We start from the raw sequence: 15,346 nt of genomic DNA, 5'->3' as shown, positions 1-15,346 counted from the left end.
ATTACTTTTTTCAACAAAAAAAAGTATTTAGTCTACCCCCCCTGTACCCGTTTTAAATTTGAGAACTTTTGTGGTAAATTTAAACATGACAAATCATGCATCACATCTTATACAGACTGCAAACAAAATGCAATTCTGAGAATGAAAAATAAGAACTGAGTTCTACATTTTTGTTTCCTTAAAAGTCCAACTTTGCAATCAGCATAAAGACTTACAGAAATTAGAAAAGACTGCTATTCTGCAGGTAGTATATTGATGCATTAATATGTTGTATCTGATGACAGTTATTAATTTTCGTAAAATAACAATGCTAAGATGTTACTGTATGCAGATGCGATATGAAACAGGCAAAAAGATATGCGTTTATGACCGTGTGTGTGCTACATGCCCTCCCCTCACCCTCACTTTCCTCTCATTCCGCCTAGTTTACATCTGTTTACAAAAGCTTGTCTACTTCAGTTTTATGTATGACACACTAAGGGTCTCTAGAGTTCCACTGCTCCATGCACTAGCAAACGCTCCAACATTGTCAGACTACTTTGCAGTTGCTTCCTCTCATTCGATGTGACACGAGGCCTCTCATGAGATTAGCTCCAATTCCCCCCAAATTATACTATAAAATGCTCTGGACAAAAATGCAATGACCTTCTGCAAAGACGCTTCTGGTGTCTGAAGGCTTGGTTGTGAAGAATTGGAGGTATATGTGAACTTTGGGAACTCTGAGGAACTGCAAACTTTCTGTGGCCATATATCATGTGTCCATTAGCAGACAGCTCTGCCTCGCTCTGTAAATGACAGTGTTTGTCTACGTCTGCCTCTCACACATACCACCCACTCTCTCTGTTCAAGTCAGCCTCTTTCCTAAGCTTTTCTCTGTCTCAGTCTTGCTGATGTGATTCTTCCCTTTTTAGAACCCCCATCTTCCTTATTACTCCTGCTCATCTCTATTTCCCCTTTACTCCAGACTACCTTTTCCCTCTCTAACCTCCATTCCTGCCCTTAGATACAGCTGGTAATATGCCACTCTGCTGTAATTTTGCCTTTCCAAAGGCCTGTAATGATGGGGAACAGATGATGGCTAAGGTGGAGGTGAGATGAGGGGGGGTTAAAGGGACTCCTTTCTGCTCAGAAAGAATGCCTTTCATGAGTCTTTTAGCAAAGAGCCAGTGGGGGAAGAGGGCAAAATTGTCCAAAAAAGACAGCTCACTGGGTTGTATAGTACATTTCCTGATTTTACTTAAAATCTACAACATGTCTGATGTTCCTCACTGTATGTTCAGGGAGAAGGAAAAAGCATTTCTCTGTAATATGCTTACATATATTACACTGAAAAGACCAGCGGTTTAACTCTGTTTGACAATGGAGAATAAAAAACAAGCACACGGCCAGACAAAACGAGGGCAATGATAAATAAGAAAAACAAAAAAGAGTCATGCTAGGTGACCAAAATGACAAAATACTGTTGAAAACCGCCTGATATTTTCTGACATTTAGCAAACTGGCAAACGGTACGACTCATCTAGCAGATATGTCTGCGGCAGCTGTGGCTGTACGGGTCTGTGTAGCAGACAGGGCAGATAGGGGCTGATAGCGAGAATCGCTTGGCCTTCTCTGCAGACACAGCCAGTCAACCTGTCAGAACCTGAGTAAACACAGACATTGGATGATTTGAGAAACGTGACCCTTTCTCTGTGGCCCGGTAAGAGCCACACCTCACGTTTCTTTTGCTCCAGTGGGTCCTGTGTGTCAGCCTGGTATGCCTGTCGACCTTTTCCCAGAATCTGAACTGCCGTCACACAGAGGTCTGGACCCTGGGGCAAAGTGGAGAACAGGGGGAAAGAAGGACAGGGGATGTGGGGGTGGAGTGGAAAAAAATGGCAAAGTGCAGGACTCGACGGCCACATCACATTTCAGGAGATTTAAACACCCACACCAGGAAAAAAAAGGACATGGAAGACAGTGTTTTAGATAAACTGTGGATATGCTTATAAAATAAGTCCCTTTCTATATAAATATATCCTTGTAGCTTATCAGTGATTTGTACTTTACATATTCTTGTTTCGTCCGTTAGTCGAACCTCGGATACAGGAGGAACAATGCGGTTTTCGTCCTGGTCGCGGAACACTGGACCAGCTCTTTATCCTCTCCAGGATACTTGAGGGTGCATGGGAGTTTGCCCAACCAGTCTACATGTGTTTTGTGGACTTGGAGAAGGCATTCGACCGTGTCCCTCGGGGTGTCCTGTGGGAGGTGTTGCGGGAATATGGGGTGTCTGGCCCATTGCTACGGGCCATTCGATCCCTATACAACCGTTGCAAGAGCTTGGTTCGCATTGCCGGCAATAAGTCGGACTCGTTCCCGGTGGGTGATGGGCTTCGCCAGGGCTGCCCTTTGTCTCCGGTTCTGTTCATAATTTTTATGGACAGGATTTCTAGGCGCAGCCAAGTGGTGGAGGGCTTTCGCTTTGGTGGCCTCAGAATCTCATCTCTGATTTTTGCAGATGATGTGGTTCTGTTGGCTTCATCGGGTGAAGGCCTCCAGCTCGCACTGGAACGGTTCGCAGCCGAGTGTGAAGCAGCGGGAATGAGGATCAGCACCTCCAAATCTGAGGCCATGGTTCTCAGCCGGAAAAGGGTGGAGTGCCCACTCCGGGTCGGGGATGAGTTCCTGCCACAAGTGGAGGAGTTCAAGTATCTCGGGGTCTTGTTCGCGAGTGATGGGAGAAGGGAGCCGGAGATCGACAGACGGATTGGGGCTGCAGCTGCAGTAATGCGGACGCTGCACCGGTCCGTCGTGGTGAAGAGGGAGCTGAGTGTAAAAGCGAAGCTCTCAATTTACCGGTCGATCTACGTCCCTACCCTCACCTATGGCCACGAGCTGTGGGTAGTGACCGAAAGAATGAGATCGCGGATACAAGCGGCAGAAATGAGCTTCATCCGAAGGGTAGCTGGCCTCTCCCTTAGAGATAGGGTGAGAAGTTCGGCCATCCGGGAGGGGCTCAGAGTAGAGCAGCTGCTGCTCCACATCGAAAGGAGCCAGCTGAGGTGGTTCGGGCATCTGACAAGGATGCCCCCTGGGCGCCTCCTGGGTGAGGTGTTCCAGGCATGTCCCACCGGGAGGAGGCCCCGGGGCAGACCCAGGACACGCTGGAGAGATTATATCTCTCGGCTGGCCTGGGAACGCCTTGGTATTCCCCCGGACAAGCTGGAGGAGGTGGCTGGGGAGAGGGAGGTCTGGGCCTCTTTGCTTAGGCTGCTGCCCCCGCGACCCGGCCCCGGACAAAGCGGATGAAGATGGATGGATCAGAATCAGAATCAGAATCAGAATGGGTTTATTGCCAGATGTTGAGGTTTACAACATTAGGAAATTGCTGCGGTGCTTCAGTGCATGGATGGATGGATGGATATTCTTGTTTATTCAAATAATTTTTTGTTTTGTTACAGACAATACTCTCTGGAGAGGTTTTAATGTTTGCTTGAACTGTGAAATGACATTAGCTGAAGCAAGTGCTTCCTGGAATTAGACACAGAAACAACCCAGCAGCAACATCAACCATGTACAAGGATCAGAGTAGACACTGCGGTCCCTACATAAACACCACACACCAACAACGTCTGTACATGTATGTCCAAAGGCATGTATAAAGAGAGTGAAGTAATTTTAGTCTGTTGAGGGGGGAAAAAATAGCGAAATTGCAAGGCAGCGCAAAAATAAAATGCAGATGTGCAAATGCATTCATGCAGAAAATCCTTGCCTTTAATCCAATTCCTCACGCTTTTTAAAAACAGAGCCGGAGAGATAGAGTCAGACAGAGACCGCGATGAAGAGTCTAACCATGAAAAGGAGGCTCACACTAACACAAACATAAACTAACACGCACACACACACTGCAAAAATGTTCACATATCAAAGCAAATAAGATAAGGACAACTAGAAAAAAAAACCCTCACATACACACACAGGCACACGCACACACAAATGCTAATTCTATCATGCGTGGTTTCTGTCTCATGGAGGATGTATCCGTAGGACACATTCATGCTGCCTCACAATGCTAAGGAAGATTAACAGAAAACACAAACAACCACACACAGCCGAACATCGTGTTGTCAGAATGATTTTCGGATCCACAGGCTTTGCTAGGTCACATCAGGACAGGGTGCTGTCCACAGTCCTGATCCCCCCCTCTGGACCCTTCTAACAGGATTTCATCATTCGCTCTGGAAAAAGAGGGGGGTCTGCAAGTAAACGAGGGAGTACAAGGAAGTATGTGTGTGTGCATGCGCGTGAAGCATTTAACTCATTCACTGCCATTGACGTCTATAGCCGTCAATGGCAGTGAATGAGTCAATGGGTTTAACTCATTCACTGCCAATGGCTGGCAGTGAATGAGTTAAGTTTGGGGGCGGGGTAAGTTTTAATTGACTGACTCCTTACATTGATGCATGTCCTTGGCCGAAATTAATACCAATACTAATTACAGCATAAAGGATTAAGGACCTTTCTCCCTCTAAGGACTGGTTGATCTGAGGCCTCCCTACTTAGCAGTAGAGGAGAAACAAAGTAGAAATTTGCTTTATACATGCATGCACACATGGTTATGCATGCTAACATACACACATGCAACAAAACATTGAAGTTAAAAAAACACATTTACATGCATCACTGAGGCCTGTAATAAAATAGATCATACACAGTCATGGTTGTCAGCAGCAAACATAAACACTATTCCAGTTTAAGCAGTAATTAAAGCTGCAAACCTGACATCTGGATTGATGGTAGTCACTAATCAAGCCAGACATTTCACCGATATTTAATTATTAGACTACTGCATTGAACGTTAAACCCCATATTAAAATACTATTAACCAAACCCTGAAAAGATAAAAGTCATAATTCTATATTGTTTTCATGCCAGTCATCTCAGCAGTCAAAGACCCGATGGACTTATAACTGGTTCTGCAGTAACTTCAGATTGTGGGAGAATTATGAAGATTTGCAATAGCTTTTGTTTGGCCTTTACAAAACATTCAACTTCATTTGTTTTTATTGACTTCACAAAACTATTGCTATTCAATTTAAATAGAAGCGTAAAGCTAGTTTGGACTACTAATGTTGTGTTGACCAGATTATGTTTTGTTGCAACTTTAATTTCTGCAACATGATATGCTGTCTGAGCCTTTATTGTCAAAGCGTTGAGGCGTATAACAGGGAATTGTTGCAATAGCAAATTCATAAGCAAACAAAAAATACAGTTATAGTATAGACTTGTAAAGGAAGGGATGTAGGAAAAGTTAGAGGTCATAATTATATTTTTAACAGGTTATTGTCAACAAGCTTCTTTCTACACATATATGCACTCAATACAGGTTCATAGCAAGCATATGATATGGATCAAGCAGAGGTAAACCTCCTACACATCTGCACCTTAAATATTTAACGTGATTTGATGTAAAGAATATGTGTTACATTTGTTAGCTGGACTTTTGTCTTGTACTTTTACTTTTAAAAAAGATTTGGCTTACGTGACAATCTGGCTAAATTTTCTTGAAATGATGAAACAAGCTTCACCTTGCTTGACTTAGAAATGCAGCCTTAGTTGTAGTAGTAGTAATATTTTCCATACATGCATCAATATGTGTAAAATATGTATCCACCAAGAGTACTTTTGACTAAAAAACTCTCTGTGGCATTGAAATATTGCAAGCATTGTAGCCGTTTTTCTCTATAGACAGAATGAAATATAGCCAGCATTAGGAGTCATAAAAGAGCCATGACATCTAAAAAATATTGAGTTTAAAAAGTTCACTTCTTGTTGAGCTGTTTACTTTATTTCATCTTCAGTAAAGTAATTCTTCAATCTCAAAACAAACACATGAGTATTCGCTATGAATTTTTAATATCATTATGGAACATTTCCATAAAAATGAACACTAAAGCGCATAAATTTGCACCTGAACTCCCATTGTCACCCAAACATCTGGACTATTTCTCTTCATTCAGCCCTGTCAGCAAGCTTCTCTACATATTATTGCCCATGATAACAGAGAGGACTCTCTTAATCACTGGCACATTCATCTTTCAGTATGACTAGCTGCCCCACATGTCCAGCATCCATGCCAGAGAAAGGGAGAGGAAGAAAAAAGAGGTAGGAGGGGAGACAGGAAGGAGAAAAAAGAGAGCTTGGACTCATGTCAGCTCAGTGAAGCATGGAGGGAGGGAAATACACGCCGACATGGAGAAGATTCGCTGCAAGTAACACACAGACAAAGACACACACACTTACATACACTCTTATTTAAATATTATATTCTTTATCTATGCAATAAACCTATAAACATCTACACCAAACACAGATACTGTACATATGCAGACTGACAGAATCAGGAGCGTCAAAGCCTCTTTTTTATATTTCCACACTCTGAGTTACAGACTGTGTAACATTTAAGAAATCTAAAAATATCTGAACTAGATGAGGAGGATGTGCACATACATACACAGACACACAGAAACGCAGCATAGCTGTGCTGGAGCTGAGGACGCAGCAGAGCTGGCTGCCTCGGGGAGTCAGCAGAAGGTGAGCAGAGATAAGGCTGCGTGATTGTGACTGCATGTCAGAGAGAATCTGCACACCACAACAATTCAGCGTGCTGTTTGACTAATACACACAACACCTAAAACAACACATAAACACACAGCCACAGAGTCACAAACTATATATGTGTGTGTGTGTGTATGAATCACATGCACCAGTGTACCAAAACTGGGAATTTAAAGTAAACAACATGTAGCTTCTTGTGTGTACGATAAAGTGTTGGGTGCATACTACTGTAGAATTTATCAGGTGTGCTCGATGCTTGCTGGACAGCTGTCTCTAACCTTAAAAAGCTGGTGGCATCAAAGACCAAATGATCAAACACTTTGCATTACAGCATGTCTTATGATAAAAGTTGCACTTCAGCGCACAGCAAAGACCTAAGCTGACAGCTGACATGTGACTTGCAGTCTGTTGTTCATGTAAGGGAGAATGTATCCCCTTTTAATAAAAATAGATCCAAACTAAAGACACACATTTATCTGTAAAGTAACTGTCAAAAAAGTTTTCGTTTATTTTATTCCTCACATTTGTACATCTGTTCTCCGACTCTTGGTTGATTATTTCAAAATTTGTTAAATTATTTTGATATGTGAGTCCAGGCTCCAGGTATGCTGGTTTAGAGCCTAGACAGAGCCGTGCTGTTCTTATGCATGCGGAAAAGACGTAGTCTGGATAGCACCATATGTTGCCCCCCGACACCCCTCCATACAATCACTGATTCTGCCTTGGTAAATGTGTGCTGATAATAAGACAGAAGATCACACTTTTCTAAAGCCCAGAGGACAAAAACCAGTTTGTAATATGGCTTTTTATGGCTTGCTATTAAAACAATTAGTTCTGAGATGGCAAACTTTTATGAACAAAAATTAAAGTATGATTTTGCACCTATACCAACTTTTTTTTATATTTCCTGCAAGCTTTTTAGCCATTTAGGGCAATTAAGTGCTGCTTTGTGTAAATATATTTTAGAGCTTCAAAAACAACACATGACTACAAATTAGCTTCAGTCTCCAGACGTATTTGCAGCAACGTGGAACTGACTCGGTTAAACCAAATCTGATTCATACGCAGTATTTATGAAGAACTATTTTACATTAAACTGGATACAATTTTAAAACATGTTTGGAAAAATCCCTGAAGGATATTATGTGATCGCTGAATTATGGTGTGGTTACTTGAACTGCAGTTCAATACTGCAAATTCATACTTGAAATGTGCAATTCATGTGCAATTCACTTGTATTTTTATTTTTTATTCCTATTTATTCTATTTATCCCCTTCGTATATTTTATTTATATTGTCTCTGTATTTATATATATATATGTGTGTGTGTGTGTGTGTGTGTGTGTGTGTGTGTGTGTGTGTGTATATGTATATATATATATATATATATATATATATATATATATATATATATATATAATATTCTGTAGCTCTGTAACTTCTGTCAGTGCTGTGCTTTTTTGAAAATCGAATTTCCCAGAGGAACCCACCCGAGGGATTAATAAAGTTCTATCTAATCTAATCTAATCTAATCTAATCTAATCTAATCTAATCTAATCTAATCAATATCTCTGGAAGTGTATGAGTCATTTATCTTTTACAAGGACTTCTACATGAAGCTCTGAAGACTCAGGGCTACTGGTTAGCCAGCATAAGGCTTTAAGATAGAGTGTGATTATTAACAAAAAAAAAAAAAAGAACAGTGAAATATTTTCTGGGTTTGAAAGATTTTACTTTTCACATTAGTTACAAAAAAAAGAGAAAATGTGTAATTATTCAAGTCACCTTGCATATTAACTGTGTACTTTCCAATTTCTTAAACCGATTAAAAAACAAAGTGCAGTAATAATCAGAGGTAATAAAATAGCCTCAAATAATGTCAGACTATTCCCAAATTAAAGTTTCTTCCTCTCTGTAGAAAAGTAATACCAAAATTATGTACGCTTTTTTGATCAGACAGTTTAGGATGGCGCATGGGCCCTTAGCAGCTGAGTGCTTGGTTCAGCTCTCAGCTGGCTGGACCTTTGCTGCATATTATTCCCCTGCACTCATTTCCTGTCCATCTCTACTGCCTTAAAAAAGAAAACAATTACGTTAAATGTTATTTTAAGAAGCTACTTTATCATTAAATACCGAAATATACAGATTGTTTTCTAAAAGATAAAGGCTGATTAATTTGGGGAAACCCACTGTCATATTGGATTTTTTTGCTATGATTGCTATGATTTAATGTTGATTACTTTTACTTATTATTTCAACTTACGCACATTTTATTTTGCAAGGGTTCCAGTGTAGCACTGACAGTGTTGGGCAAGTTACTTTGAAAAAGTAATTAATTATAGTTACTAGTTACTTCTTCAAAAAAATAACTGAGTTAGTAACTGAGTTACAAGATTCTAAAAGTAATTAATTACTTGAAAAGTAACTATTGCGTTACTTTAAAAAACAAAAGTTTAACCCTCTGGGGTCCAGGGTATAATTGGCCATTTTTAACTACTTTTGATTTTCCCTCCACATTTCACCTTTAAAAACTATTTACTTTGCCTTGTTTAGTATCATCCTTTTCAGCACAACCTCACGTGTCTGAATTTACAGTTATGTTTTCATTTTGACATACTGTATTAACACAATTGATCTAAAATCAGGCAAAAACATAAAATCCGATTAGAAAAAGTTATATTTTTTACTGTAACAACCACAAACATGTTTTTTGAATCATATTTCATAACTTTAAGTGCAAATATAAATTGTTAATTTTAAAATCCTATGCACAAGTTTTGCAAACAACAAAGTTATTTGCATCCATTTACCTTTTACCTTGATTTTTTAAATAACCATTTCAAACTATTTACAGAACAATCAGCTGTTCTGCATTCAATATGATGCCACACAAATTATTTGTGTCACTCCAAAATAAAAAAAATAATTTCTGTCCACTATAAAGGAGAACATCACAGCCTAATACCTGCAGGTCTGACAGCAGGTGTATCACTCCTGTTTCTACCTGGAGACAGCAGTCGCCTCATTGTTCTGACACACAACACAAAACTATCCACAACACTGCACACTAACTACACAAGACAACACACACTCCAAACATGCTAAACGTCACAAATCTCTCATATCTCAAAACTCTCTCTCTTTTTCTGCTGTCTTTCTTTCTCTCTCTCTCTCTCTCTCTCGCCATCACTTCTAAAGCTTCCCCCTCTTCTTAAACAACCAAAGGTCATGTCGCCATATCATTTTTTTGATTGGTCGACATGGTGCATTTTTCCACCAACACGAAATGGCTGTTTTTTTGTTTTGTTTTTTAAATTTTTTAGTCATAAGCAGAGAGCGCTTGCTAGCGCTGTCCTTAGACAGTAAACGTGACAAAACTATTCAGGAAAAAACACACGTATATATTGTTTATCATGACTCTGGTTTTACGTGGCCTATCAACACAATTTTCACTGGTATATATCACCTTGTTGCTTTGTCTTTAAGTGGTCATGTGATTGGCTTACCACGACTACTTTATCCTTCCTCAGTTAAACAGCAGCACTCATGTGATTGTTTTGCCTTCTTAGCTCCAGGTGTTGTGCCAAAAAGTGATCATCTGCCAGAAAGTGTCCACGGGAGCGCGCGAAGCTGCTTAAAGCTGTAGCACCCAGATTACTTATGTGCGGTAAGGTGAAGACAGCTTCAACCGTCTGTTTGTTGAAAAATAGTAGCGCGACCGCACCGCTTTTTCTTGTTAGTAATGGCAACTGCGTTGTAATGATAGAAATAGTAATTAGTTAGATTACTCGTTACTGAAAAAAGTAACGCCGTTAGTAACGCCGTTATTCCCATCGCTGAGCACTAATGGGTTTTACAGATAGCTCTTTCAAACATCAGCTAAGGGGTGCTTAAGCAGGAAAAAAATGCTTAATGGCATCCCGTTTTCTTTCTTTCTTTCTTTCTTTTGCAGAACATTTTTAAGAATGATTTAGCTGTAATGAAGGGAGATGTTTAAAAATAGACGCTATGACACTTTGGTCTATTGGTGGAGCAGTGTCTCATCTGAGAATATCTGCAATTTGCATACAGCCCCTCAGCTGTCTTGGAGATTAAACTGTTTAACACCCCTTGAGTCATTTCAGGGTTTGACATTTAACCTGTTAAAGAGCTCTCTTCGGATAAGGTTACTCTTCCTCCTCAGAAAAATCTAACCGTAATCATATCTTAATTTTGCAAATGCTGATTTGTGTGACAAAATCACACCTGCTCAAATGCAAACACATCTAAACACATCATCTATTGCACCTGTTTGAGGACAGTGACAGACTTCCAGCACAGAAACCAGCTTTGCTCAAGTATAATCACAACGTTCTCCCTGTTTGCAACACGAATACAAATGTGACTTCTGTCTCATATGATTAACATGTTGCTACATGTAAACCACCTAAAGGATGTGCCAGTCTGTGTTTGAACTGGGTTTCAAAACTTTGTTAAACTCATAGTACTAAGAAAAAGTTTTGAGTCACCCCTCTGTTCTTTACATTTTTCTTCCAAGTGATCTTATAAAGTTTTTCTTTTGACATTGGCGGATTTTTCAGTACTTTTAACTCTACTCATTTGGCCCCTTAGACCTATTATTCTAGCATAAAAAGGGCACCTAATTCAAGGGATTCATCGGACATAATAGCCAACTTAGCAAATTCACAATTTTGAATTAGATCTATAGGCACTTTGTTCGTAGGAACCTTTTGCAAAAATACATAACTTGTTCTTGTTTTTTTAGACTGAATCTATGAAAAATGCCAAAGATAACACAGTTTGACTAAGATAAAATTGTAATTTTGCACTAACAAGGTGATTTGCAAAGAGAGTCAAAAACCTTCCATATCTTGGCATGGTGAACAGTGTATCCTTAAGGAATTTGAGTAAACTGGACAAGTGAAGGGTTAAAAAAAAACTATCTATAGCTGATAAAACAGTATCTGAAAGTCCTTTCCTTAAACATAGTTAAGTAAAGATCAGCTGAAAGAGGATCGGAGAGATGCACTTGGCCCTTTAGTTGATTCATCTACTGTTTGCTGAAGTCTGATCAGAAACAGCCTCAGTGTAAGTGTGTCTGTCAAGAAGTCATTCTTAAGGAAAGGACACTGGGAGAAAAGACTGAGGTATGCCAAATTACACAAGAGCATCTACAGCCATCTGCACAGTAGAGGCTCTGTCATAATGCGGGGCTTCGTTTCAGCGAATGATGATGGGGATCTTGTCAAAAGTAAATATGAATCTAATTTCATCCCATGGATCCTGGAGAACTATTCCTGGAGATTACTTAAAGAAATTAAAAGAAACCTTTCCTAAGAGAGTTCGGCTTGTATTGAAGAATAAATGTACTCATACCAAATATTGATGTTCAAGTCTCTAAGCATTGTACCAACTCTTTTTTTTCCACATTAATACTGCATTTCCATTCTTATTTCCATGTTTTTAATAAATAAATAAACCTATTTCCTATTTTCCTGGCAAATTATAAAGAAACGAAGGTGACAGACTTTTGCACAATGCCCTGTGTATTTTCTTTTTATTGAGATAAATGAGTCTGCATACATGTTTTGGTCGCATGTACGTCTTTTGCCGAGGCTGGAGACAGAGCAAAGAAGCGAATGAAAGTGTGAACACGTCAAATTTAACTGAGAGACTGATTTCCCTGCAGCAGAGCTCTAAACAAGACTGTGACTAGAATGAAAAAATGTCCAACTTCACTCCAGCCGACTCACTTCCAGGAACACAACCATCAAACACAAGCAGCACTTAATTAGCTTCTTGTTTTCTAACTTCACTCAGCTCTGCTCTACTTGTATGCTACTGTGTCCGTGCGTGTGTTTGTGTCTTCAGCCCAAGGCTGTGTCTGAACACATTTCACCAAATAGAATCCAATTTGTTTAACTTCTATTCAACACAAATACAGAGGAATGGCACGAGGAACTTGTGACAGTGTGCTATGAACAGTGTGTGGGATTCTGTTAAGCTGCATGACCCTTGTGCTGGACACTGTTATAAAAATCCAGTTAAAGACTTTATCCACTTTTCTGCATGTATATCTTATTTTGCAACTTTAAACAAATGGTCAGTCAAGCAGCGCTTAAGACCTACCTGCGTTGTTTGGTATCTTGCCATTGCTGACTTGCTTGAGTCTCTTTTGGTGGGATTTGCCATTGTAGTGAATCTGGGCCTGTGCAGCTGAATTCAGCTGTATGTTGCACACATCACACAATGTGTAGCTTCGTTGCTTCCTCTCCCTTTTTGGTCTGCAGAGCGTAGAATGCAAGGCGCCCCCTGGTGATTGCTCATCTGGTCGTACGCCCTCATCCCCTATGCTGCAGGAAAGCTCGCTGTCCATTTGCACTACCAGCTCAGTGCTGCCCGTCCTTTTGTCCAGCTCGATTGTTGGCAGCAACGACGGGCTGAACGGACGTTTCATACCTGTGGTAGAAGAAAAGAGCAAGATGGAGAAGATGTTTAATACAAACTGGAAGAAAGTACCCTTAGAGGCTAGCAATTACATACACACAAAACCCAAGGAAACATTGGATCCTCCTTTTCTTTCTGAGGAAGGCTAGAGAAGATGTGTAAAACATTATGGAATAACTTATCACAGTCTGGTCTGGCCTGGCCCATCCAGCAAGGAAAACCCTCTTAAAACCTGATAGCTGCAGAGGACAACTGCAAAAATACCCTTGATTCCTAAAGTGTCAAGGAGTGTGTGGAATCAAATACCCTCTGAACAGTGACACGTGTATAAAAACAAAAAACATTTATGAAGAGCCCAAAAAGATGATGCTGTTCATCTGGATGTTTATTTGGACATTTATGAAGAGATTAGGAAAGTGTGAAAAGAAATGCTGGGCACAAGTGCAAGCATGATCACACTGTCAGCTGTTGTTCATATGGTGGAGGTCCGGGGTGCAAGGAAGTACCACTTGGGGGAGACAGAGTGCTGCAGTGTGACTCTCAGAGGAACAGTAAGGCTCCTATGTCAAGCTATTTCACTTAGGATGACTCCATGGCAGAGTGCTATCTGTCCCCCCCTGCAAGCCAAAATGCTGCAGTGGAAACCATGCTGCCTCTATGCAGGATCTTCAAGTAACTGTGCATGGAACAAACAGGTGCATATAGGGGGAAAAAAACTATAAACTATACAACCTACAGTATTTCTTCAACATCAGCAGCTTTAGGAAATATAGAAGTATATGGGATATTAAACACTTTATTTACCAGAACTATGTACAAATGGATAAAGAGACTTCTGTAAATGTGTCTGCTGAAGATAAGCAGGCCAAAAATATTGAAAGAGACAATTAAGATTCTCCGAAGAAAGCAGTTGAAAATAAGAGCTATTTGTTTCATATGCATCCACTCCACATAAATAAATGAAAAGGTAGCTCTACTGTAGCTCTGTGAAGGATTGAGCCATCACCACTGTAAAATGTCCCTGAAACACACCCAGCTGTGCATTTCTGCTGCTGGCTTTTTTGCCTCCGCCTCAAGTTATTTATGTAAACAACCAAACTGCTCAAACACATGCACCAAACACACATACGCAAAGAGTAAAGTTGAACCTATGACACATACGTACATACAAGCATTAAGAGAAAATGCTCACACAAGGACACACAAATGTGAGCAAACACACACACACACACACAGTACTCAAAAACACATTAGAGCAAGCAGCCTCCATGAAAGCTGCTATTCACATTGCCAATCTGGGAGCACTCAAGAGGCTCCATCAGATGTTTTCTCAAAAGCTTTGAGCAATGCTGCTCTCTGGCACTGAATGAAAAAAAATCTCTGTAGTCCTTAACCACGCAACCTTCTCACTCCTGCCAGACAACTCAACTAGTCACCCTAAATTAGCAAGGTTGTAAAAACAAGAACCTTAGTGAAGACATGCAGAACACATAGAGAGCATATTGCACCCTTGCAAAAGATATTTCCTTACAGACCATTAAAGAATCCTAACATTCATATATACATTTATTTTTTTTCAGCCGGACAATTCTGCAAAGGTAGATTGTGACCTTATGCAGACCATGCTTTCAGATCATGCAGGCATGACTGTTACCATAGAGACCAGTGTAGCACAGATCTGTATGTTAAAAATTATTTTTAATTTTATGTGAATAAAGTTAACTTTAGAGCTTCAGTGGAAATGTATGTAGCATGACACATAAAAATGGCCAAGCTCACAGAAGGAACGTATTTCTACCTGCTACACTATCTACATTTTGAACATGAGTCATCTGGTTATACAGCTATGAAGAAAACCTTTATATAGGGATTTGACACACGTAAGACTGATGTACGTAAGACAGTTTTTTTTATTTAGAAATATTTGAAATTCTCTGTGTATGTTATAAAAGTGAGATTTTCATTTAACTGTGTAATTTTGATCTTACACAGATTTTCACAGCTAATTCAGTCAGCTTTGTTGTGTTACTAAAATAGAAGAAGAAACCCGGAATCTCTAGGCTGCATGCTCTTAAGCTTTTCAGTGCATCTATATTTGGAAAAACAGGGCTGCAGATTGTCTCGTGCTTTTAAGTACATACAGGGTTGTTCAAGGAATTCACTTCTAACAACACTCACCGGTGTCCCTTACTTCTCTGTCAATGTTATGATACAGGACAATGGACAGAACCAGCTACTTTCATGAACAGCAGCACCAGGACCAAAAGGTTTCTCCAGCTTTTTCAACAGTGAGTATGTG

The 15,346-nt window shown here is 40.0% G+C and overlaps 1 protein-coding gene across 1 annotated transcript in view; it reads right to left on the bottom strand.

The window, feature by feature from the left end:
• Positions 1 to 15,346, bottom strand: part of znf385c (zinc finger protein 385C) — a 156,521-nt gene that overhangs the window by 81,351 nt on the left and 59,824 nt on the right. Inside the window, exon 2 of the mRNA XM_085404450.1 lies at positions 12,730 to 13,059. Coding sequence (XP_085260576.1) covers positions 12,730 to 13,057 — 328 coding nt within the window. The 5' untranslated portion in view covers positions 13,058 to 13,059. The remainder of the gene's footprint in view (positions 1 to 12,729; positions 13,060 to 15,346) is intronic.

Source organism: Rhamphochromis longiceps, linkage group LG4, assembly GCF_057381845.1.
Source record: "Rhamphochromis longiceps isolate RC_006_pf linkage group LG4, R_longiceps_female_GT1.1, whole genome shotgun sequence".
NCBI lineage: Eukaryota > Metazoa > Chordata > Actinopteri > Cichliformes > Cichlidae > Rhamphochromis > Rhamphochromis longiceps.
This window is presented reverse-complemented; position numbering and strand designations above follow the sequence as displayed.